The 26,231-nt window shown below is 46.7% G+C and overlaps 1 protein-coding gene across 2 annotated transcripts in view; it reads right to left on the minus strand.

Annotated features, from left to right (window-relative positions):
* LOC118291007 (collagen alpha-1(XVIII) chain) overlaps positions 1-21,198 on the minus strand; it is a 44,341-nt gene extending 23,143 nt beyond the window's left edge. For both annotated transcript variants that reach the window (XM_035618855.2, XM_035618856.2), the window contains exons 1-2: positions 21,039-21,198; positions 20,856-20,941 (exon numbers count right to left, since the gene is read on the minus strand). In XM_035618855.2, the coding sequence (XP_035474748.2) occupies positions 20,856-20,941; positions 21,039-21,049 (97 nt within the window). In that variant the 5' untranslated portion in view covers positions 21,050-21,198. The remainder of the gene's footprint in view (positions 1-20,855; positions 20,942-21,038) is intronic.
* Positions 21,199-26,231: the final 5,033 nt, after the last annotated feature.

Genomic DNA, 26,231 nt, shown 5'->3' on the forward strand with positions numbered 1-26,231 from the left:
CACCCACTGTTTAAAGGGTGGATTCGCTCAAATAATGAAAAATAAAATTGAAAAAAAAGTTGTTCCTCGCCATGTGGATTCGTTCAGTAAAATAAAAGGGTGAATGGAATTTTGTTTTATGACTAATTTAAAGCCTCGGTGTGTAGTTTTCTGGCGGCATCTGCTGGTAAAGTTGCAAACTGCAACCAACTGAGCGACCGACGGGGGACACTTTACGGTGGCGCACCGCTGATTCCATTTGAAAATTCAACGCAAATGTGACGTATTCTGGAACCGGGAAAAATCAGGGGTTCTTTGCTGCAGGTGATTATACATATATGAACACAGTTATGAACAATATATTCAATTTCTGTGTATGCGTTATTCTAAATATTACACACTGTAGCTTTAAATAAATTATAAGTAATTCAGCATTACTCACTGAAGCTGCTTTCTACATAAGTTGAAGTGTAAATATCTCAAGCCGCTGTAGCCTTACTCACATTTAAGACTGTAAAGTAACTGTGAGTTCTCCCCTGACGCAGCTATACAGTCCTTGGGAAGCAGCGTTACAACGGAGCCCTTCATGTGCTGGGAAATGCAAATAAACATCCGCAGCGTTTCCGACGTGGGAAGTTACCTTTCATGTACGGCAGAAGTATAAAAGGAGCTTGTTCTCGGCGCTGGTAAATCCTGAAATGTCAGTGCAGGTCGTGGCGCTCGAGGGACCGCAGCTTTACTTTGAAGCCCGTTTGACGTGACCTTTTGCACAAAAAAAAAAAAATTTAAACGCAAGATATGTTTAAAAAATGTATAATATCACATTTGTTTGCTGCAGCCGAGGCACTGAGAACAAACTGTTGGCTTCCCTTTAGGTGGGAGGACATTTTCCACAACATGAGTTCATGTTCCGAGAGGCCGACTACAGGACGTCAGCCAGCGAAACACGGCACAGCTGATTATCCCATAAAATGGAAAACAGCTTTCATACGGCCGCCTTCGATTTCCAACTGCCGCTGAGACGAACCAGATGGTTTACGGGAATGTGACCGAGGACGTCTCCGACGTTGCCACCCTGGAACAGAACCAGGCGTGTTTCCCCACAGATATTCTAATCCATATCTATAACTTTGTAAGCCATCAACACACTCCACTCGACAATTAGTCGCCTCCAGGAAAGGACGTGAGAGAATATTTGGGGGGAATTTCCTGCTCGAACTTATAAGATTGTATCATTTCAAATGACAGACTTGTGTTTTAAACAAAACTGTAAGTGTTGATGCTGATTACAGTTGGTTACATAAAGTCTGATGCAGCTGTTGAGAACAAGAACCGCAGCAACGTGCACTCGTTACTGACATCAGAAGGAAAAAAACACTAAAAGACCCCGTCTATTAATTTGCCGCTAACCAACTACATCACCATCTGCAGCATTTCAGAACCGATGCAATCTGTTCTTCTATGATATATTACGCTCTTGGCGCGGTCGCGCCGCTCCACAGAGTCCCGGTGCCAAGACGTGACTCAACCAAAACCCCGCGTCCCCTGTTAACCCCCGACGAGAGCTCCGGTCTCCACGGAGAGAGAGAGAGAGGGAGGGAGAGAGAGAGAGAGAGAGAGAGAGAGAGAGAGAGAGAGAGAGAGAGAGAGAGAGAGAGAGAGAGAGAGAGGGAGAGAGAGAGGGAGGGAGAGAGAGAGAGAGAGAGAGAGAGAGAGAGAGAGAGAGAGAGAGAGAGCGAGAGAGAGGGAGGGAGAGAGAGGGAGGGAGAGAGAGAGAGAGAGAGAGAGAGAGGGAGGGAGAGGGCAACTCCATCATTGTGCTTGAGGTCTGATGATTCAGACATGAGCCATTAGTTCCCAGGGTGGTGGAAAACAAAACAAACACAAAAGAAAAATGCAATTAGCTCATCCGGAGAAGGGGAAACAAAACCTAAACATTCAATATTTATCCAATATTTATGGGGGGGGGGGGGGGGATTCCACGGCAGCCAAAACTGGTACAAATACTAAGGGATCCCGCGGGGAGGAAATGATAAGCTGGACGGAGAGAGCTGGGATGCTGAGTGGCGATGTAAATCTCTGTGGTCAGCATATTCATAAACTTTGGAGTACTTATTATAACATTTTGAACACATTTTGTTGCCGTTTGTCAAATGGATTTCTCACAGGACCATTCAAATATTGTACTTCTTGCTACTGAAATTGTTTTAAAATGTCAAGTGACAATGACAACATGCTCACGCATGTTGTCGAATAATTACACATGCATTTTCCATCGCGGCCCGATCGGACACACCTCTGTAACTCTGAGTTACACAGAGTTTGAAGTACTGCCAATATTACAGTAGTGTGGACGCAGTACTATGACAGTATGTATGGTAGTTTCGAGTTTTTTTCCTCGTCTATTCAACCGTTCAAAGCACTTTACAAAGCAAGTCGCAGTCGAGCCTTCACACGCACACATTCATACACTGTTGGCACAATTCCAGTTGAAGTGTCTTGCCCTAGGATGAGGGCGGGGGGGGGGGGGGAAGCGGGGATCTGACCAGCGACCTTCTGGTGAATGGACGACCCTCTCTACCGCCTGAGCCACAGCCACTGTTGATCAATCTCGTATCTCGTCAAGTGGGTGCAGACTTCAGGAAGTGCAGTCAACCAGTGTGTCCTCTGTCTGACGGTTGGTCCATTTAGAGATTTGTCCATCACTTTGAGATTCCAGCTTTCACAGGATAGACTCCTCTGTAGTTGCCTCTCATGGACCAATTCTCCTGCCGCTGTACATGTGTTTAACACAACCAACAGAGGCGACATAAAGATGAAAAGAATGAAGGTATGAACTCAACTTTCTCTCTCTCACTCACACTGCACTACACACATGCAGGCACAACGGGAGCCTTATGTGTGACAGGTAACGTGAGGTCTGGACGCGAGCGGAGAGCAGCGAGCGCATTCTTGCATTTCATCCAACATTCGTGGCTTCAGGGAGCAGGGGCTGACCGGCCCACTCTCGGCCGGTGGTCTCCCACAGACTGCTGTCCACTTTAATGTATGATAATGTATACGGGCGGAAAGCTACTAACTGGAATATGCAGTCTTCCATGGAAGATATGCAGTCTTCCATCCATCCGTCGTCTACCGCTTTTTATCCATTTAAGGGGCTGGAGCCAATCCCAGCTGACATAGGACAGGTCTCCAGCCTATCACAGGGCCACATACAGAGACGGACAACCATTCACTCTCACATTCACACCTACGGTCATTTTAGAGTCTCTGATGAACCTGACCCCATTCTGCATGTCTCTGGACTGTGGGAGGAAGCCGGAGAACCTGGAGAGAACCCACGCACACACGGGGAGAACATGCAAACTCCACACAGAAAGGCCCTGGTTGGTTTGAACCGGGACTCGAACCCAGAACCTTCTTGCCGTGAGGCCAAAGTGCTGACCACTACGCCACCGTGCCGCCCTAATACGCAGCCTTTTGGCTCTTGAATCGACTTTCTCAGATTTGCGCAATTGCAAAACAACCAACTTCTAAAGTGCACTAGAGTGAATCTTTTGTCCCCAAAATAGCTTCAAACATCGTCCGCCGTTGCCCAATTTCTTGACCACGTCTTGGGAAACACAGGCGTCTGCCAGGGAACACAGAACAAGGTTTTGTAACGGCAGCTCCGCTGTAGGTTTCACAAGGAGCTGGAGGTCTCGGTGTGAGAGAGGAAGAGGAGCGTGCAATGACTTCCTAATGACAACAGTGTAGTCGCAGCGTCCAGGAGGAGAGGGGTCATTTCGGGTCAGATGATCCTGATTTATGTCCATAATGTTTAACCTTTTTATATAAAAAAATACCTGAACTGGCTGACCGCTTGTTCAGACGGGACAGTTCACGTTCAACGTGTCTTTCTCCTCAAACTTCTTCTGGGGAAACAGCAAAGGTGATAAAAAAAAACGAGTTCAGGAATCTTGTTTTGGCTCAGTTACATGGGAATTCAAAAACCCGCCGCTGCAGATTTACAGTTGCTTTTGGTTTGAGCCCGTCGAAGCTCGGGACCGTGCCCATATAAGCCGACACACTGGGCAGGACTGGGGTCACTGGTGAGGGTCACACACACACACACACACACACACACACACACACACACACACACACACACACACACACACACACACACACACACACACACACACACACACACACACACACACACACACACACACACACACACACACACACACACACACACACACACACACACACACACACACACACACAGAGTCGCCAGCTCCCTGCTCCCTCAGAGTTCTTATCTTCCATCTCAACGTGGGGCACCAACTCGGCGTCGGCAGCAGAACAGTATCACCTTTGTGAAGTGGAACATTTGCCGTATTTTTCTCTCAATTTTTTTCACGTTCTGGAGAGGTTTTTTTCTGATTGGACGAGCCAAACATAACTGTGGGATGTCCAATGTTCCCCGAAAGTCGTCATGCCAAATTCGGAAGTTGCTTGTTCAAGAAAAACCTCAAATACACAAAACCTCCTCGGTGGCTGCAATGAGGTTTTCATGGTTTCGTGCCGGTGCACATTGTAAAATGGCACAGGAGGAACAAATGCAGCAGAACCTCGTCATAGCTGATCGCATTTGTGCCTTTAGTGAGAAATAAGGAGAGTCGCGGGGTCGAGTGAAAAGGCCTCGGAAGCTTAACGAGTCAACACAGGAAGTGAGCGCCACGTCGCCGGCGAGCTCCACTGCACAGAGAGAAACCTGCGTCGTCTCGATCCTTTACCTTCGGATGTTTGGATCTGTTCGTATGTGAATGCGTTGGCGACGTGGTGTTTCAAACGTTTTCCTTTAGGTTAATTAAAAGCAGCTCGGGGCTGCGGGGGGGCGGGGGCTCCGTGTAAACGGCCAAGCGGTGTTTAACCAGCTGTGGAAGCTGCACTCTGACCGAGGTGTCAGAGGAAGGAGATGAGTTCTTGGCAGCCTGCCGCCACAATGTCCGGCACTACGACGTAGACCCTGTGCAGAGCAACGTCTCCGTCTCTGTTTGAAAAATGAATTTGATGAATGAGGAGGAGTGGGGAGAGGCGGAGAAAGACACAGAAGCCATCAATCACCTATTAAAAAGAGAGGAAGGTACAAAAGCTTCTTTGCCACTTAATCAACAAAGCGACTGGGACCTTTTTTAATACGGCCTTGGTTCGTCATGGCTCCCGCCAGGACACAAAGAATTAAAGGAGTGGGGAAATGCCGACTTGCTTAGGGGAAAAAAATATTAAAGTGAAAGAAAAACATGCTGCAAATGAATAAAGGTGCAACTGAAGGATCAACATCTGCATCTCCATGAGCTCCCTCAAACCAAAAAAGAATAAATCCCTTCTCCCTTCTTTTCCAGTGACGGATGCCAGAGTTTTGCAGCGAGGCGAAAAGGTTTTGTCTTGTTTGTCTCCATCACACTGAAGATACTCGTGTGGCTCATCCAAACTGTTCCTTACAGGGGGAGGGGGGAGGGGGGAAGAGGGGCGGCTGAGTGCTTCCATCTGCTTTGGCTCGGCCGTCCCGAGCTCTTCACTAGGATTTTGAAGGGAGCGCACGGGCCCTCAGCCAATCCACTTGCAATCCGGTCCGTTCATTGACTTACAGGAGAGTGCGGGTCGCTCCCGCTCTCAGAGGAGTCTTGACCTGGATGACCTGAGGGCAGCGTGCTCGTTTCAACCTTTAACGTTTCTGTTTGTCCCCAAAATATCTCCGCTCTATTCTTAGAGCAAACAGCCGCCTCGTTCACCGAGATCCACGTTCATGTCGTACGGTCGAAGGAAACATGGAGGGAAGAGCTCGTCCACTGCACGTCGGACTACACCTTCACCCATTGGCCGTTGCCCGCTGCGATTTGTCGTCTATTTCACTAGAAGACTTGAAACTGGAGATCGAACCATAAACTCCTCGGGAAAATGTTGACTGACGCTATAAATCAAGTGAGAAGTAGAGACATTGTTTTTTTCACAGACTTCTATAGAAACAACCAGCGGAGTCGCCCTCTGCTGGCGATTCGAGAGAATACAGGGCTTCCGGCCCCTGCCCACATTTGGCTTCACTGTACGTACAGTTAGAGAAGAACTGTGATAAACTTCTTTGGCGAGGCTTCATCGGCCAAAATCAGCGTCCTGCCTCCACTCCTGCTCTTCATACCTTTATTATATGGTTCTTGAGATTTGAAACTCACTTTAATATTTGAATTTAAACCTGACTGGAAGGAAATGTGCTTATTCTCAAAGCCACAGCTCCTGGCGGAGGAATTTTACTTTGTCTTCTCCGAGGCCTTTCCATCAAAGTTGATGGGATGAGCCCGCGGAGAAAAGAGTCATTTCATGGGTTATTAGTCTATACCATTAATTCAGCATATACTGCAGCTACTTGACAACAGACTTTTCATTGGCTTCAGTAAAACACAGGTTGGTCTTTCCAGGAAAAAAAACCCCAGTGGACCTCGAGACGTAGAGAAAGAGAGGTGTTTTACATTTCTGGCACAACGACTCGTTTGGAACAAATACGGAAATATTAGCTACAGCTCCCTGGGTGCAACTCCCTTTTACCTTTTCTTTCCAATAGTGAACTGTTCCTATCATGCTGCTTAGCTGCCAAGTGAAAGTACAGTGAACCCCCCCCCCCCCCCCATGTTCTTGCGTCCCGGCCGTCTGGCGGTTCATTAGCGGATCAGTTGCTAAGCTGGGGTCAAAATGCGGCGACCGGGTTTTCACCCCGAGGAGGACGTGACCCCGCATCCCCGACCCCCCCGGGCGTCCTCCTCCTCCTCCTCCTCCGACGACGACGAGCGAGAACACTCAGCAGCCGTTAGCATCACTCGTCAGGTCGAAACCAGGTCAAGCTCATTGGCTTGTTATTTTAACATCTTCCTCTCTGAAGTGGTTGGCGTGGCCGCGGGCCGGAAGAGAGACAGGAGCCTCTTCGTGGCAGGAGTCGGTTCCAAAAGTGGACAGGCGTTTGATCTAGCAGTTGTTTCTAATAAGAGAGTGGGTCGGATTCTTTCTTGTCCGGGGCAGTTGGATGCGGGGGGCGGGACGCAATTAAGGGTGCAAATTGGACTAATCTGCAGGGTTTCAGACGGAGCCGAGTGCGTTTGACTTGGCCTGTGATTCACTGGCCAGAGACGAAGGAGTGGACATGAGAGGAGGAGGAGGAGGAGGAGGAGGGAGAATTGAGTCTAGATTGCAAAACAAAGAGGACGAAGGAAATGGCAGAGTGAGGAAGATAGACTAGCTCCTAAAGCACCTCTGCTCCATCACCAGGATCCCCACAGAGCCTTTTACTCAGAATGTGCACGGCAACGGTCCAGCTCCTGTGACGTCTCCGCCCCGTCTGCACGGTGGAAACCATCAGCTCTGTTTTTACAGTGGACGCCACGTGTTTTCACTCGCCGCACGACTCCACAGAGAACATCTCCGACCGGTGCGCCTCCGCAAGCTTAGCGTTGGCGGTGAACGCTTCTTTTGTTTGAAATGTTTTGCTTGGTGACGAGATTTCAGAAGGAACCGCGTCAGTGTTGGAATGGAAAAGACTTAAAGATTTACTCCACGCGTATGCTGAAGACTTTTGATTGCAGCTTGTACACCTGGGGTGTCATAGTTTGACTTAGATCAATATTAAACGTACTGAACATTAAACTGCAGTTTCAGCTAGTTCAGTGGGGCCTGGACTTAAATTCTTTAGTTTCATCAATCGTCACAAAACTGCCAGAAAGTGAGGAGAAGGGCTCGCTGCATCCTTGACCTATTAACAGCTCATCAAATTGCTGTTAAAATTTCATTCGACCAACTACGCTAAAGTGGAAAGTGGAATAATCCTCTGATCATGAAACCTGCCGCGTGTGCAAAAATCTAAAATCCAACTCCTGCACGTCTAATGAAAAGTCTCCAGAATGAGCGGTTTGATTTACGGAGCCGCTGCTGAGGGAACTGGATCCAAAAGCAACAGTTCCTGAGTTCAGCTGTGTGTGTGTGTGTGTGTGTGTGTGTGCGCGCGCGCGCGCGCCAGAGTTACTGCGTGTGTGTGTGAAGCCTTCCAGATTTAGACGCCGGCCTCTCTCCTCGCCCAACAGACGCCCGATAGCAGGAGATGGCACGTAGCTGTTAGCCTCCGTAAAAGCCCCCTCAACAAGTACCCGCTGGCAGCGGGACAGGCGCTTTGATCCTCGACACGTGACCCGCAGTTTGTCTCCTCATCCGAGAGAGCGGCCGACAGCGCGACAGTCCCGTCCTCGTGCACGCACGCGAGGCTTCGAAATGTAGTGAGAGGACTTTTGTCGACTTTGTTTCCTCTGCCTTGCTGATGACCGTCGCTCTGAATGATCGGTTCCTGCCTCTCCTGCCGGGGTGATGCTCATCTCCACTTTGACATCTACAAAAATCCTCCGGGACACCGACGCCTTGATTTGTTGACATCCCTAATCCCGGAAGTCCGTCTCCGCCCTTCGCTCCCCGCAGCCTCGCAACCTGCATTTTTGTGCAAAAGGTGAAAAGGCCTCGGACAATTCACAGCGGGAGAAAAAGGGCAACTTGTACGAAGACAGAAACCAAAACACACACCTGCCTCCAACATCGCTCCCAGAACTCTGTGTAGGAGTTGGTAATGGGATGGGAGCCAATTTATTTATCGTAAAAAAACAAAACACTGATGGTTCCGTTGGAGCTACAGTCTCTTGTCATGACATTCAGAGTTTGTTCAGAACGACAGAGGAAACCAACCAACCAAACGAGAGATTCTCAAAAATCGGACTCTATGGATATAAAGTCAAACACTCCTCGGGACTGAGGAGGTCCACTTCCCTCCAAACATCAGGGGAATCTGTGCTGTAGGTGGGATTCCACAATATCCTTCGGCTGCTTAATAAATGCACCACATTTTCCAGACAGCTCTTTAAGTGGCGGTGGTTTTCGCCGCCGAACGAAACATAACATGGGAGAAACACGGCTCCGAAAACCGCAATCCTTTCCCATCGCAGGGCGACCTCAGTCAGAACCCGGAGCAGCACCGGTTACAAGACAAGCCAAGGCTGTAATAATGTTAATAATAATAATAATAATAATAATTATGACACTGCCTGTCACACTCCTCTGGTTCCAGACCATCACATGGACGTTGCATCATCTGTTGGAAAGTTCCCGGACGAACAGAACCGGTTCAAATCAGAGACATGGGGAGGCTAAATATAGGTGGTGACCTTTGAGCAGCATCACCGACAAAGTCTTTTAGACTTAATGAAACACCTGTGTTTAGTTTTTTTAAAGATATATTACATGTGGCCAACAATTTTTACGTTTAACACTTAATTTAACACTTTTCATTATTTTCCTCATTTTTAAAAGGATTGACTACGAAATATTTTCTAACAATGACGTTGTAAATACGTTCTACTAAGAACTAGTTCCACACCGTCACAGGAGTCCAAGAGAAGAAATCCCTGCTCTTCCTTTTATCACCATTGTTGCTCGTCGTTCGTAGTAGTTTCTTTATGCAAGCAACAGACTTCGGAGCAGACAAGCTGCTTTCAGGTGTGTTGGTATGGATGGAGACTAATACTGACATGGACAGAGATCGATTAGTTTTGAATTAGAAACATAATAGCAGCCTTGTACTTACACAATGTAACTTTGTCTGCTACAATCTCAAGCCCCCCCCCCACACACACACACACACACACACACACACACTGACACACTGACACACACACACACACAGGTACTCTAGTTCATCTGAAACACACCGGTCTACACAAGGAAAGCATCCAAACAGACCATAAAACGTGTTCACGGTCAGGTTATGCTCAATAATACATCCAGAGCAAAGTGATTTTCCCAGTTGGTGCTATTTGCCGAGAGGAAGTCAGGCCGAGAGTTCATGTTTCTTCTCTGCTGCCAGTGGGAGAGTTATCGGGCCGAGGTCTCGATCCTCAGCCAGTCAACCAGCACATCCCATTAAACTGGTTCTCTTCCCCCTCGGCCACCTTGTCAGGTCGGACTCGGCCGTTGAAGGTTTTCGCTGATGAGGGGGCTGTGCAGGCTGCACAGTGGAGTTTTATCAGAGCAATAAAACGTCAGTCCGTTCTGACAGTTCAAGGTTTTTGCCAGGATGACCGAGGCTACGCTACGTCGCTGGAGGAAGAGCTTCCAGCGGAGCACGAGGCGATCAGGATGAAAAGCTCAGGCGGTGCCAAAGAGCCAAATGACCCAGCTGCGATGGAATTTCAAAAAATACAACGCAACATTATCAGCTGGTTGAAAAACCAGCGCCGCTCGGAACCACCAGACAAATTTTACCAGCTCTTTCACTCGTGTTGATTTCAGGTCGAGCCTGCCAGATACATGCTTCTGTAACCACCGTGACTTTCCATTAAAACCGCTGCCTTCAGCTACTAAAGAGCTCATTCAAATTTGAATAAGCAGCACTGAACCACGGGGGGGGGGGGGGGGGGGGGGGGGTATACAGTAGCAAGGTTAATTACTTCGTAAAATGACCACTTGTGTTAAATAAACAGAAGGAATCCCGTCATTCCACTCTGGTGAGAGCAGCTCGACTCTGGAGAGAGAAACAGGGTTTTACTGCTTTTACCAAAATTATACAAAACAGAAGCGTTGTGTCCCATTTAATAAGCACTTGTGCTCCAAATTAATTGCCTGACGGTGTTGCTGTGACCTGTTAAACGAGGACTGACTTCGGCTGTAATGTCTGTGGGAGGTGGGGAAACAGATCTGGTTCACTTTGGTGCGAGAAGCTGTTGAAAAGTTTGGAAGCTCGAGTGCCACACGAGGACTCATTTCAAAAACTCATTTGATAACCAATGCCTTGATTCCAATAACCTTTGCCAAGCATACCCTTTGGTTGTAATTATAACAACAAACCTCGGCTTCCAGTGGAGCTCCGTGGAAACACCAGGACTGTGTTCGGAGGCTGACTAGGTGTTGAATTTGCTCTCAAGTACAAAAGCGTTTTTTTGGAAAACCAATCTGTTCCAAAGAGGCCGATGAAAGCGTCAGGGGCCTGAGCAGCGTAGACGGGGAGGACGGTGGTTGTTACCCAGGGACGGACTGATGACAACATTGTTCAACCAAAGGCCTGAGGAAGAGGAAGAGGAAGAGGAAGAAAAGGTTTCTGCACTCACTCAGCTACTATGGCTTTAGGAAAGTTCACAGTTATTCATCAGCAATGGCTCTCATCACGTTACGATGAATTTTCTCGTATTAAAAGTCTTTGTTATCCACAAAATTGTTAATTTCTGAAGTGAATCTCCAAAGAGGAAGAGCAGAGTCATGAAAAACCTCTTCAACTTTAAAAAAAAAACTTTGAGGTGATATTTAGACTTTAGCCCGTTGGGAAATTCATAATCTGTTTTGACTATTTGAATCTCTTGTTTTAAATAAAAATGCTGTAGACCACAGATTAATGAGTGACGACACGTCATGACCCGCCCAAAAAAACACTCCGTCTTCCAACACATTAAAACAACTCTAATCCTTTACAATCCCATCACTTAGAACAGAGCTTCAAGAAGTGAAGAAACCAGTGACTCGTTGTTTGACTCGTTGTTTGACTCCTTGTCTGCGACCACACACACTTGAAGTTATGTAACCAGCCCACAAAGGTTTGCTGAAACAGAATTTTTATCAGCGGATCCCATATTATGACATATAGCTATGGAAAAACTGAATTAGCCCTCAACACTGCGGCAAATGGTGTGAAGCCACAACCCTACCTGAGCCAAAACACATTTTTACACAGATAAGAGACAAAATGTGGCCAAAAAAAGCCCACAATGAAACAAGTTTTATCATCTTTGCCTTTACAATAACAATAATACAGCCTGATATAATAAAAGGAAGCTGATTCCCCACCACTGAGTTTTTATTTTCCTTTTTTGAGTGTCTCATAATTATGGTTTTGGAGTCAAACAGTCTACAACGTGTACAAACATAATAGCAGGCACTGCTAATGAGATGCTAACAGCTAAAGCACTAACCGCAAACCAAGGTGAGATGTGGACTTCCTGATTTTTCACATTTTCCCGCATGAATTTCACAGCAGCGTTAACAGCACTTGGCCTTTTTTTAAAGCCGTTTGTGGTTATCGAAACAAGGCGGCAGGCAGATGGACGAGGAATTTGAGGAAGAGACAGATGTTTCTCGATGTTTACTCGCCAACGGTGGTGGAACAGTGAGTTAAAATGGAGACCAAACCATGAATTAAGGTTTGTGTTGTTGGGATTTTTCAGGATGTGCATCGACAGTGTGCTCAGAAACAACGCAGCTGCAGGCCAGCTGAGCACACGACACACACACACACACACACACACACACACACACACACACACACACACACACACACACACACACACACACACACACACACACACACACACACACACACACACACACACACACACACACACACACACACACACACACACACACACACCACAAAATGCCAAACAACACCTCCACTAATCCAACCTCCCACTGGGAAACAGTCTGATGCTCCTCAGGGAATAGGTCTCTAGTTTCCTCAATGATGAGTCAGTGCAAGTTAAATTTATCTGTCCATGCAGGCAGAACATTTTACCTAAGATATATTCATGATCAATTTCAAGAATATACCATGAATTCAAAGATACAAACAAGTAAATAAGTTCAATGACTTAAACAAGATAATCTCAGATTTTAAAACAAGCACAGAACAATTTGCGGCGAACAAACACCTCATCATTCAGGCAAACATGGTCCCACTGGGACAAAAGAGAAGAAGAACGAGACGAGAAGCTCAAAGTCCCAAAACTCTTTGAAGTCGGTTTGTTTTTTTCGTGTGTTTGCTGATGACCAGCCGTCATCCGTCACCTTGACAGGAGACAAACCCAGAGCCGTAAAAGGTTCAAGGTTGGGACGACATACCAGTAACGCTGCTGAGCTTTGACCTGGTGCAACCTCCTGGAAGATGACCCAGTTTTATTTAAAGTGAAGCTACAGAGTCCTGAAGTCTGCATCTTAAGTCTTGATCCTACAGAACACAAAGATGTTTTGGACTAAACAAACTTGACTGGCCTGCGCAACCCCCCACCCCGAGTTTAAACCTAATCCAACACCTCTGGGATGAACTGTGACATCGCCAGGCCTCATCAGTGTCACTTTCACTTGTGCTCTTGTGGCAGAATGGGAGAAAAGTGCGTCCCAGAGGAGTGGAACTTGTCCTAATTGTCACATAGGCCTACGGGGATTATCTCTGGATGTGTGTATAGTTTTTGGGCCATGCAACCCGACATCTAATAAGTGTTACCTCCACCCCAGTAGCAACAAGTCCAACAGAGAGCAAAGAGCCCCTTATCTCCAACAACCAACATCCTGCTTCATCTGCGACAAACCCATCAGACGAGCGGAGAACAGAGTGCAATCGAGGGTAAAGGGGATATTTCAAGGGTGAGAAAGGAAAAAGCAAACCTTCAGAAATGCGTTCTCTCAGAAGATCTCTGCTGACTCCACCACAAACACAAAGTAGAAAATCACTGCACAATCGTGCATCCTTGGAGGAAAAAGATACGATTTTTCATTATAATCCATCCGGATTTAACAAGGATTAAGTTAGATACAGTGAGATTCTCATTTGTTACAAGTCCGCATGTTTTCAGAGCCACACACAGCTGCTCTGCACTCCATGACCTCATTAGAAACTCAGATCCTCCGTCGCCGTGTGACAGTGCAATGCCCTCTCTCGCTCTCCGGTCTGCACACAGCTGAACAGACACCTGCTTGTTTTCTGCTCCATCTTTCCGCCCTGACAGAAACTTTCCAGACCGTCGGAGATTCCGTGTTTTGCAAAAAAAAAAAAAAAGGCCAGGAAGCCGCTCCCCAGAAAAACAAACACGCTAATTGAGAACTACTTTACATTGTCGTAAATTGAGGTTTTGATGCGGCCCCCGAAGCGCCGACAGCAACCTACGAGGAAGACTCATAAACTATGTCACGTGTCATGTTTTAGTTCTGTAAAATGTGCTCCTAGTACACAGGATGCACTGTGGCTCAGTCACAAGTATGCATCCTTACAACTGCTGCACTATTTCTTATGCTATAAATGCTACTGAAAAGCTCTGTATGAGCTATAGGAGCGTTGGTCAACTGCATGTCCTTAAAGGATGTTGGGGTCACAGAGAGTAACACCGTCATTAACTTTTCACAGCCACTTTGTGCAACATGGAAATCACAGAACTCCGCAAACGCCCGTTCACATAACCACTGAATCCATCGATATTTGCCAACGCCAAATTTAAGGACGGACAAAAGTGCGTCACTCTCCCGGCTGCAAACTCTTGGAAAGGACAGCATCAACAAAACCATCAGCGAAAAAGATAAAACTCCCCAAAAAACAAATACCCGTTTGATGTGCATCATCCAAGATTAAGTCGAAGGCCACGGAAAGAAAACAGTTGACCACATCAAACAATGTGTTTGGGACGGCGGCATTTCGGTTTAGAAGCACTTTGATCGGCGAAGCTTTGATTTGACTGAGCGATGATGATGAGGGTGGTGTTCAAGATAAGGTAAATGAGGTTTAACACAGGAAGTCAAATGTGTTAACAATACATCAAACGCTCCAACCAAAGCTGCTTTTCTAAATCTAGGAATAAATAGTACTGATCTGTTTACAAGGTTATTAAAAGAAACCCTGTGAGGTTTGACTAAAAGACCAGAGACAACAATAACTTGTAAAAAGCTTCAAAAGACAAAAGGTCAAAGTGACATTCGGCGTCACACCTTTACCCTCCCAGCACAGAATCCTTCCTACACTCAACACATCCTGCGTTTGTCCTCTGGTTTCATTCTTTGCAGGGAGCTATCTCTGACCATCTCTGCTCACACTGTGTCCACGACTCTAAAATAGTGCCTTGTTTTTGTCCGGGACAAATTTAGCGATTCCTGTTTACCCTCCGGAATAACGCGCACATGTTGCTGGTTAAAGGGTTACTTAATAAATTGTTTGCAGATCCCACCGTCAAGGCTCAGAGAGCGTGAAGCAGCTTCCTTCATGCTGCCATGTCAGCAGAATAGTCTCGAATAAAATCGGAAACGTTTTTAACCCGTCTCCCGTTCACTTTTAAAACTTTTTTCACGAGTTAATAACTTATCATGAGAAAGCATTCCCCTGCAAGGAAGTCGCAAAGACAATACACTGCATTAATCACAGTATGAGGGGAAATAAATTAATTAGAAGCCAGATGAGGACGATCATAATATCGGACGCCAACGGGCTTAATCTGGGATGCAGAGACACGTGCAACACACACACACACACACACACACAACCTGCAGCACATCTTGAATCGTTTTTGAATCAGTGTGCTGATGCGGGCGACCACAAGGAGGTCGAGCCACTGTCCCAGGAACAAACACAAAAGAAATACAGAATCAGTGAAATGATGAAGAAGAATTTCATTTTGCATTTCAGAGAAGCTTCAGAGAGGACATTTTTAGATAGAAACAGTAGCATGATCATAGCCACCAGCTAATTAGCTTAGCATAGCATTAGGACTGGAAACAGCTAGCCTTTTATTCTAACTTAGTTTTTAACCTGTAGACAGAGCCAAGCTAGCACTTTCCCTTAGTTACCTGTCCTTACGCTAAGCTAAGCTAGCTAGCTAGCTGCTAGCTATAGTTTCATATTTAACGGTTACCACCAGAATGAACTCTTTATACTCATCTGATCCTCATCAAAGGAACTAAAAAAAAGCAGATTTCCCAAATTGTATCACCATTCATTCATTCACATAACTGGAATATGCATTTTCAGATTTTGTTATTTGTTAATTGTAAATTTTACCCCAAACTATTCCGTGTCTTACTTTTGTTGACAAACTGTTAAGAGAAAATCTCCTTTATATCGTAAAATAAAAGTTAGGATGAGTCCAAAAAACCCAATGTTTCCTCTACAACAGCTCCAACAACACAATTGGTGTGAAATTGATTTGGTACGTTTCCATAACCGACGGACAATTACTCGAACGTATCTGCTCTGCACACCGTCCAAAGTGTAAACACTACTTATATAATCAGCTCACAATGAGGCAGAGAAAAGCTGATTTCATTTGTGCTAACTCACACAAGACCGCTCGCACATTTTGACAAGCAGAGTATATAAACACATCTGCATAGTGAAAGAAACATCTGGACACGTTGCCTGGTCTTGTGGGGTTTTCTGTCTTTTTAATTCAGTGACAGCTCTGGAGCTCAGGGCTCATTGATGTGGGTTTCAGGCAGGACAGACCTGCCCAGTATTATGTATTTCCATCAAAAAAAGAAATGCAAAAGCAGCGATGAACCGCATATCGGATGACTCACTCGTGTGCTACATCGTGGGGTGAATGGAAACAAACTGGACATTGATTTATAGGGAAATGTCACAGACTTTAAAAGTCTCCAGTGCTGCGTGTGTTTTATTTTCTTTCTTGCTCCCTGGGTGAAATCATTGTTGGACAGGACCGGCGGCGCTCCGGTTCCGACCCTGACGTCCTGACCTTGTGCAGGGCTGCGGTCCAGGTGACCTACATCACACCGACGCCCCGCCAGGATCTCATGAAGTCTGAATCGAGAGCAACTTTACACGACTCCTCCTCGCACTCACTGTCTCGTTACTTCTGTTTATTACAAATCTGTTGTCGAGCGTCGCTCTACAGGTTTACAGATTTATGTCGACTAACTGTGCTGTCAATACATTTTCAATTAAGCTCCTGTCTTTGCATCGCCGTTCCAAGGTTTATGCTGATGACTGCTGGGAGACTAATGTCTCAACAGCTTTTGCTTAGACGCTGGAAATCAGCCTAACTGTTTCCAGATTTTTGAAACAAACTTCTTTTTTCCTTTTATTCTTTTCAAACTCTTAAACAAAGTCATACGGCAGCCGAGCCTGAAACTCTGAATCGGAATCAAAAACACTGACAAGCAGCAAGAAGAAACTTTAAACTTCAATCGCAAAAGTTTGCATCAATCAGAAACTTGATTGAACCTTTACCACTCAATGACACAAACTCAAAGTGCCTCATTACTAGATAATTCGTAACATCGTGTTTTGTTAGTTCGATCCAGTGTAAGAGCTTAACCCCGGTTTGAATTTAAGTGTGACACGTTCGCTCGACAGCATTTTTTCTCTTTTACTGTTAATTGGCGGTTTGGAAACCAGCTCAGTGGTGCATTAGCGCCACCTTGTGGACTGGAGTCTCTCTCCGAATCACAAATATTAAGTGTATGGCACCGTTCTGTGTCTCGGCTTGATGTCAAATTGATATTGTAAATTTCTTAAGTGACGAAAGTTGAAGAAGTTGTTTTCGACCCGCAGCCAACTGAGTCAGGGTCCGGTGATATTCTTTAGTCAGCTTGGACAAATGAAAATAACTTTGAAAAGTCAGATAAAACAGCAAGTGGCATCTCAAATGAAGCCAAGCTCGTTTACTGTACGTCAACAAATCTAAAAGTCTTGATTCAAACCGGCGTCAACTGTAAGTCATATGTGTGTGTGATTTATAATGTGTTCAGTCCACCCTGTTTGTGATGCTGCGGGTGATAAAGCCACCGACCGTTTTCAACACCCTTCCCATACTTCTCCAAGGACTCGCATCATAATTGCCTTTGTCTCATCACAACCATAATCATCATCATCATCATCATCATTATCACCCACAGCGTACTCACCAGAACCACATTCACCGGGAGTCACATCATCATCATCAGCTACATCTTCTCTTTCCCTAATTGGAAACTGTGTCGGGGCGTATTCATGTCATTCCATCGGGACAATTAGAAACATTATCGTTTCTGAATAATCACCATGTGCACAGCAGACGGGGGAAACAACAGGAGTGAGTTGAAATGTTTGCACGCGTGTTTGTGTGGATGTGCATGCCTCGTGAAACAGGTCAGTGTAACTTTCATCATCTAGTTTAACCCACTCATTCGCAGAATCTCTCAAGGCTGAAGACGTCGACATATATACTGTGTTGTTGTTTTCTTAAACACGCTCATTAGTGAAGATCTAAAGTCATCGATTCCCCGAGGGAACGAGCTTTTACGAGTCCTCTGAAAACCGCGACTATATCACAACAAAGAATATATGAAGTGTTGTTTACCATAGACGTGAGCCAAAAGTCATTTTTATGGTTTTGTTTGCTCGTTTCGATCATCTCCTTTGAAATATTTCACATAATTTATTCATTCATCTGCATCATCTGCTTACACAAGGACTGAATTGCCTCATTAATTAATTTCTGTGTAAATGAAGTTGACCTGCATTAAATTAACTTAATTATTTTGACATTAATCCACTCATCTGCACATTCATTTATCCACTTATTGTTCATCTTACTTCATTCATTCATGTACTCCATGACTTAAACCATGGATCCATTCATCTCATCATATCCATTCTTTTGCTCAGTCACTGATCTGTTGAAGTCTGCCTTATTTCATTAAGGTAATTAATCTACATGCAATTCATTCATTCATTCACCAACTCACATTCTTAATATATTTTACAAATAGAATTTTCATTCATCTGGTCACCCAGTCCATATTTTTCCATCTTTCTTTGTACTAATAATAATTCTAATAATTAATAAAAGTGATTTCATGCATTAATTCATTCATTCATAAGCTAACGAGTCCATACAGCCACATGTGTATCGTCAGCTCTCCATTCTGCTGCATCACACTGAGGAAACGGATTACATGAGCTTCATTTAAAAAAAAGAAAGAAAATCGAGCACAAAAATGTTAATGTTGCCACGGAGACAGCTCTGTTTTCAAGAATATTTACAGCAACGCAGCCTGGAAATATTTGTCCCTGGTGCTCTCGCTCTCTGGAAAGTGAGCCAGCAGCGTGAATGTGTTTCCCCCTCCTCCCCCGCCCCCGCCCCGCCCCCCTTGAAAGGCTGAATCATGGCAGACGATTATGAATATGGCAAAAGCACAAACAGAGACTGAGAGTGGAGCCTCGAGCCTCTGCAGGATCTACAATATGAAAGGAAAGTGGACCATGAAATCACACTTTAAAAACTTTTCTTTAGTGAAGACATCAACTACACCCTCCTTCTCACACACACACACACACACACACACACACACACACACACACACACACACACACACACACACACACACACACACACACACACACACACACACACACACACACACACACACACACACACACACACACACACACACACACACACACACACACACACACACACACACACACACACACACACAGTCAAGTCCTGCTCGGCTGCTATCATCCATTTCTACAACTTTTTTTCTCGTCCCTATGAGATCACATTTGACTTCATATGATAAATAGGACGGCGACACCACTTTTGCCGCCAGCAGCCAAAGTTTAAAATGTCAGAGGGACAATTATACGCCACAGAGGGACAATTATACGCCACAGCCTCAGAAAAGGAAAACTTCGCAAAAGACAATACAGCGGTTGTGACACGGAGGATCATAGGTCGTGATATCCACACACACACACACACACACACACACACACACACACACACACACACACACACACACACACACACACACACACACACACACACACACACACACACACACACACACACACACACACACACACACACACACACACACACACACACACACACACACACACTCGTTGCAAATGCCAATGTGGATTCCAGCACACTGACGGAAGCAGTAGTGACATATTGGCCGTCTGTCTGAAGGGCAGGAGGAGGAAAACTAATAAAGATGAAGCTCTGAGACGTAACTGACGTCTCCCTTCACGTCTGATAAAACACACACACACACACACACACACACACACACACACACACACACACACACACACACACACACACACACACACACACACACACACACACACACACACACACACACACACACACACACACACACACACACACACACACACACACACACACACACACACACACACACACACACAGCTTTTGGCATTACATCACGATCACTACGTTAATAATGTGGTGCTGCTGACTGTCTGTCAACGTGCACGTTGTGAGGCTTTCGGCCTGTTTCCCATTGCGATGGAAGGAGAGATGGAAAAAAAACAAAACCCTCTGCAGTTCCCTCGGCACTAATTGAGACCAAGTGTCCCCGATTGATCCATTAATCGTGGAAAAATGATCTAGATTTAAGCTGTGAAAACAGCGCGCGGCACCACACAGAGGCCCCATCGCGGGCGAGATCTAATTGAAACCATCGTACGACAGCACAGGAGCCGGCAGGTGACCTGCCCCTAAGCACTCGGCGTCACGAGGTCAATCCACAAGGAGCGGACCGCAAAAAGAAGTTTGCAAAGTTCCCAAAGTCTGTGGGAGGGTCTTGATATTTCCCTCTCCACACAGGAGGGAGAGCCTCATGCACTGTGACCGAGGACCCGGCCCAGTTCCACTGAATGTATGAAAAGTGGGAGTCAAATCCGAATGCGTGCTCAAAAGAGACGTGATGATTTGCAGTGGAATATATGAGAAAGTATTGCCAAGATATTACTGAAATATGCATAAAAATATTGTATATAGTGTATATTTAATGAACTTTATCTTTTATCATAATGCCATTAAGTGAGTTCAGACTGTCCCAAAGTATCACCGCAATATTCACATAACCCCTCAATCCCCATCCGGTGTGACCTCACAGCATCAACAGTTTGATCACACTCACATTGAGCAGACGAAGAACTCAGGAGCCGGCAGAAAGTTCGCCAGCAGCAGACAAGGAAGACAAACCCAGAAGAACTTATATTTTTTCCCCCCGGCGGAGCGTGCACATACCGTCCAGCAGCTGGTAGGCGGAGGAGCGGCGGCAGCACAGCCGGAGGAGGACGAGCAGGAATAATCCAAAGAGCCGGGGAGGAACGCTGAGACACAGAGACACAAGTGGAGAAGGGTGAGCAGAAGAAGAGAAGAGAAGAAAAAGTTCCACTGGAAACAAACTCCTTCTGGCTTTTCATTTACCGTGAAGACATCTTCAGTGGAGGTGCAGCAGCTTAGATCCACACCCGACTCGCCCAGTTCATGTGCGAGAGTGACAGCAGAGCGAGCGAGAGAGAGAGAGAGAGAGAGGGAGAGGGATGGAGCTCACACACTCTGCCTCCCTGCCCCACAAACTAAAACCCTCTCTCACCTCCTCCTCCCTCACTCCCTCACTCCCTCTTCTCTCTCTCGCTCTCTCTGGTTCCCAGTCAAAGTCAAACAAAGGCAGCTTCAGTGCACTGGGACTCAAGGGGCCCCCGCAAAAGAAGCTGAAACCTGACTCCCCCTGCGTCTCTCCACGGACCACCGCTTTCTTATCCAGCCCTCCCCTCAGACATCACAAACCCCAGATACAAATTAACACGGCCTCCTCCGCTCTCTGTTCTAGTTCCTCTCACTCTCCCCCTCGTCCTTTAAAGCAAGTGTGGCCTTGACCTGCGGGGGGGGGCACAGGTGGGGGGGGGGGGGGGGGGACGCGGTGTTGGGATGCCTCAGGAGGTGACCGCATCCAAAATTCCAAATCTCTCATCAAAGTGGATTTCCAAGGATCTAAGGAAATATCCAGACAGGAATGTGTTCGTCTTTGTCGTCTGAAGTTAAATAAGTGAAACCTCTTCACACTAATCCACACAAACTTCTAGCTGGTGAAAGACCAGTTCATATATTCTACAATGTTTTATTGGTTACCAGCCATGACTTGATCAATATTCTGCCAATAGTACCGGTCAGATACTCCTTTTAGAACTCAACCATCCATCCGTCCAGTTTGTCCGCCGGTCGGGTCTTTCCCAGGCGAGTCTCAGCCGGGAGGCTCCAACCCGCTCAAGTGGATCCTTTTAATGGCAAAGCAGCAGTTTCCGTCTACAGCCCATTTTTTCTGAGGATGTCCAGCCGTAACCACTGGGGCGAATAGTGCTCGTCGTATGTTGGTCCAACAACTTTGGAAACCCCCCAATCCCTGACACGTTCCGGATTTGTCAAAATGAATGGGTCTGCGCCCGACAATGTCTGAAACCTTCGACAACCAACAATTTAACAAGTGACTACAGCATGTCCCCCTTCTCTCTCTGACACCCGTCTCTTCGACCACGTGGAACAGCCATACAACACTTTTGCTTTCTGACATTGAGACAAGCCGTCGTCGGAACCCCTACTTGTTCGGACAGTCTGGTCGTACAGCCGAGCCCAGGCACCCGGCGGAGGAAACCCATTTTTAGCTTCCTGTTTCTTTCATATAAATAAGTCTGTCCACCATCACCCTGCACATTGGGAACCTTCACTTCCCTCTTCAACAGGACGGTCATCACTCCCGATGAGGCCAATCCACCTGGAGATCTCGCGCTCCATCTCACCCGTCTCCCATTTGCAAGACCCTCCATTACATTTCCCACAACTCGTACAAACACCCTCGGCTTTGAAGCTCCTGCATTTTCATCCATGCAGCTTCACTCTCAAACGATTTAATCCCAAGTCACGACAGCGGCTGCCACGAATCCCTTTGAAAGAAACAACAAGTAACAAAGAAAAGGTGATGAATAAATGCAGATCTGAGTTAAAGGGGGAACAGGCCCCACTGTGGCGCGACATGTTGAGGAGTTTAAAACATTTTTCTGAGACACAAACAACTGATTCTTCTTTACAATTAGACCTATGATGAGGCTGCAGACCTTCTGCGGGTGATGATGCCATCGGTGAATCATCTGCCAAACTGCCTGGACTCAAGAGCACGGTGAGCAGTGGTGCCCAATGGAATCTGCCTAGAGAAAACACACACACACACACACACACACACACACACACACACACACACACACACACACACACACACACACACACACACACACACACACACACACACACACACACACACACACACACACACACACACACACACACACACACACACACACACACACGTCTGGCTGCAGGAGCCAGTGGGGGGGGCAGGACAGATAAAGAAGTGTTCAGACCTTGTCTCCTGACAGCTCAGACTGATAAATGCCATCGCGGCCCGTGAGCGATGCTGTCGGAGCGGCGGCGGCGGCGGAGATAAGCCGGCCTCACTCCTCTGACCTCGCGCAGGCTGACCAGTGCTGTCGGACGACATTCCTCCAAACGAGTCTGCAAGTTCGTCAAAAGACACTTGACCTATTCGAACTATACAGCCTCTCTATGCTCCTGCGCAAAACGTGTGCAAACCAGTTGTATACAAGCTAGAGGTTTTCACGTGACGAGCGGGAAAGTGAAGAATGATCCATTACTCGTTATGAAACTGAGTCCACACACCCACACTTTAAAGGTGAGTGCTCGCAGATCCCCGCAGTCGTCTCGTGATGAGAGACGGAGGGGGACAAAGAGCAACAGACCTGGCGTTTCTAGGCAAAGAAAACAGTAACGCAGACGTGGGGGGGGGGCATCAGTCTGTGGGTGGCTGCAGGATTAAAAAGCGGTCTGAGGTCTTGCCGGCGTGTGAGTCAGTGAGATACCAGATCGTCAGGAGAGAGACTGAGGCGACGTCGAAAACGCACGGACGAGCAAAAAGAAAACATCTGTTCGCAGCTGTGAGGCTGAACCGGGGTGATTTCTCCACCGCACCCGCCTTTTTAGTTTTTTAGGGGATTTCCATTAGTTTGAACATCAGCTGTTTGTGGTTGTGATGCACTGCGGTGCTGCTGGAGGACATTCGGGGGTTCAGAGGAAGACAAACACGCCGACAGCTTCATTTCGATATTCGTAGTAGTAAATATGAAACATTTTGTGGGGGGGGGGGGGGGGGGGAAACTACAAAACACTTTTGATTGCGTTTCTTACCACTTATTCCCTCCACCAAAGGAGGTTTTTGTGATTGCTTTCGGTTTGCCTGTCCTCAAAAAGTTATGGTTTTGCACGAATATTTCATCAGAGAGAGGTCTCGACCATGGTAACGGGTGATTACATATTGGGAGGGATCTGCGTCTAGGAATGTTTCTGAAGGACTCGCCAACCTTTGCGAGGGGGATCGCTCGGCCTTCGCCCTTGTATTTTTAAACATGTCCCATGGCAGGATTCCTCGCACCACCTCTGACCCACTGCCTTTGGAAAAGCTTCCTTGTTCCCAAGAGGAACGATGGGAAATCTGGATGCCGTCACGTCAACACAATTCCAAAAGGTAGAAATAAGATGGCTTCATTGTCCTTTTGGCTACTTTTTTTATTTGCCCTTTCCCTTTCGCTCCCCATGACTGACGTGGACCCCCCAGCCCTCGGGTCGGAGAGCAGCGCCCCGCAGCATTACGAAGCTTCTTCACAAAGCTGGGGGGGGGGGGGGGGGTGTTCTGGGATCCAAGGTCACACTTGGTCTGCGAGTGGTGGGGTGATGGTGGGTCGGATGCATGTGCTGGTGTTTGTCCTGGGCCAACAGGGGAAATAACAAGTGCTGCTGGATGTTGTTTTGAAGCTGAAATCCAAACAGAAGTGTTAAACAAAGAGGGGGGGTCTCCCTGCGACATGCAAACAAGCGAGGGGCTCCACTATTCAGTCTCCGGGTGATTGGCAGGGCCCCGAGCCACGGGGTCAAAAGTGCTCGTTCAGAAGTGACAAGTGAGATGTCGATGGGCTTCGATTCGGAGAAGCTTGAGGACGAAGACGAAATACGCCCACGTATTGGTTTATTATGCATCAGGACTAAAAGGGGGTTTCTTCCGGCCAATAAAATGCACTCAAGAATAAAATGGGGTGTCGGCTAACATCAAAAACGCCATCGAGGGAAAATTGAAAACCTTTTACCATAAATATTTTCAGTCCAACAGCCTTTTTTTGAGTTCCCCCAATAAAAACTGTCTTCAATTTTTTCCGTAAGGTCAAACCTCCCAGTTTCCACAGACTCGCACGCCAGCGTCTATTCTTTGCCGAAATAGGACGAGCTCTGGAGTCGTAGTTATGCACTTTTTCCTGACGGGGCGTTGAGACGGTCTTACGCAAAAATAAATAAGTCACGTCACAGCTGTTTCCAGTTCAATGTCACTTGTTCCAACCAGCACAATGTTCTTTGAACAAAGCAGGCCGACGTACGAGACAAAAACAATCCATGTAGTAACTGAAGACATTAAAGACACTAGTACAGACTTTTCTTTCACAGAAACCTGCTTGGACTTACACAGAGTACTGCAATGTGTTCCTGGCTGAACGTGTAGAAGTCCAATGGTAACAGGGAACGCCAGTGCACACGGGGTTAGATGAGGAGTTCAACGCCGTACGAATGTGGTCACGCACAGGAGGAAAACGTTGCAGATCCCTTCGGTCCTCCTGCGGATCTGTGCGATCGGCCTCAGGCGTGCAGGTGATTAGCGTGGACGAGCAGCAGCCGGTTCCAATGAGCGGCGGAGGATCAGGTGCATTCCGGCTGTGCCCCCCTTTGTTTGACTGATCCGCGAACCGGTTCACCTCACCTCGAATGTGACACACATTGTGCCTCACGCAAAGTGTCAGGCGTCATCTCGAGGGCGTTCAAGGTCCTCAAAGAGTCTACAGAGGCTTTTCCCACTGGCTCTGCCCTCGTTTGTACGAAGTCCTGCTCCTCAACACGTGACGGATTACAAGGCGGTTTTGGCAAATATGATTGTGCACAGATTACACAAAAACAAGAAAAGAAAAAAAACTAACCTTCTGTAGCAGTTCATCAATACAGTAATGCTATACTGAAAGTCAAATTGTTAATCTCAACCTCAGGGCCTTGTCCACACCAAACTATATGTTTTGGGTTTTTTTTAAATAGTCTTTTTCTATGTGTTAGCTTTTGCACAACTTAGCTTTTGGCGTAACTACTTCTCTTCAAACTCCTGATTTGCCATCATGACTTCACAGTTAGGGTTGTACTGTATACGCACCACATGTTGCTTTGGCGTGCTCTGAAGCTGCAGCAGAGATTGTGTGTGTGTGTGTGTGTGCGTGTGTGTCTGTGTGCGTGTGTGTGCGTGCGTGTGTGTGTGTCTGCGTGCGTGTGCGTGTGTGTGTGTGTCTGTGTGCGTGTGTGTGTGTGTGTGTGTCTGTGTGTGTGCGTGTGTGTGTGTGTGTGTGTCTGTGTGCGTGTGTGTGTGTCTGTGTGTGTCTGTGTGTGTCTGTGTGCGTGTGTGTGTGTGTGTGCGTGTGTGTGAACGAGCAATAAAAACACAACCTTTCAGTTTGTTCAAGTTATCTG

This window comes from Scophthalmus maximus, chromosome 21, assembly GCF_022379125.1.
Source record: "Scophthalmus maximus strain ysfricsl-2021 chromosome 21, ASM2237912v1, whole genome shotgun sequence".
In the NCBI taxonomy this organism is placed as follows: domain Eukaryota; kingdom Metazoa; phylum Chordata; class Actinopteri; order Pleuronectiformes; family Scophthalmidae; genus Scophthalmus; species Scophthalmus maximus.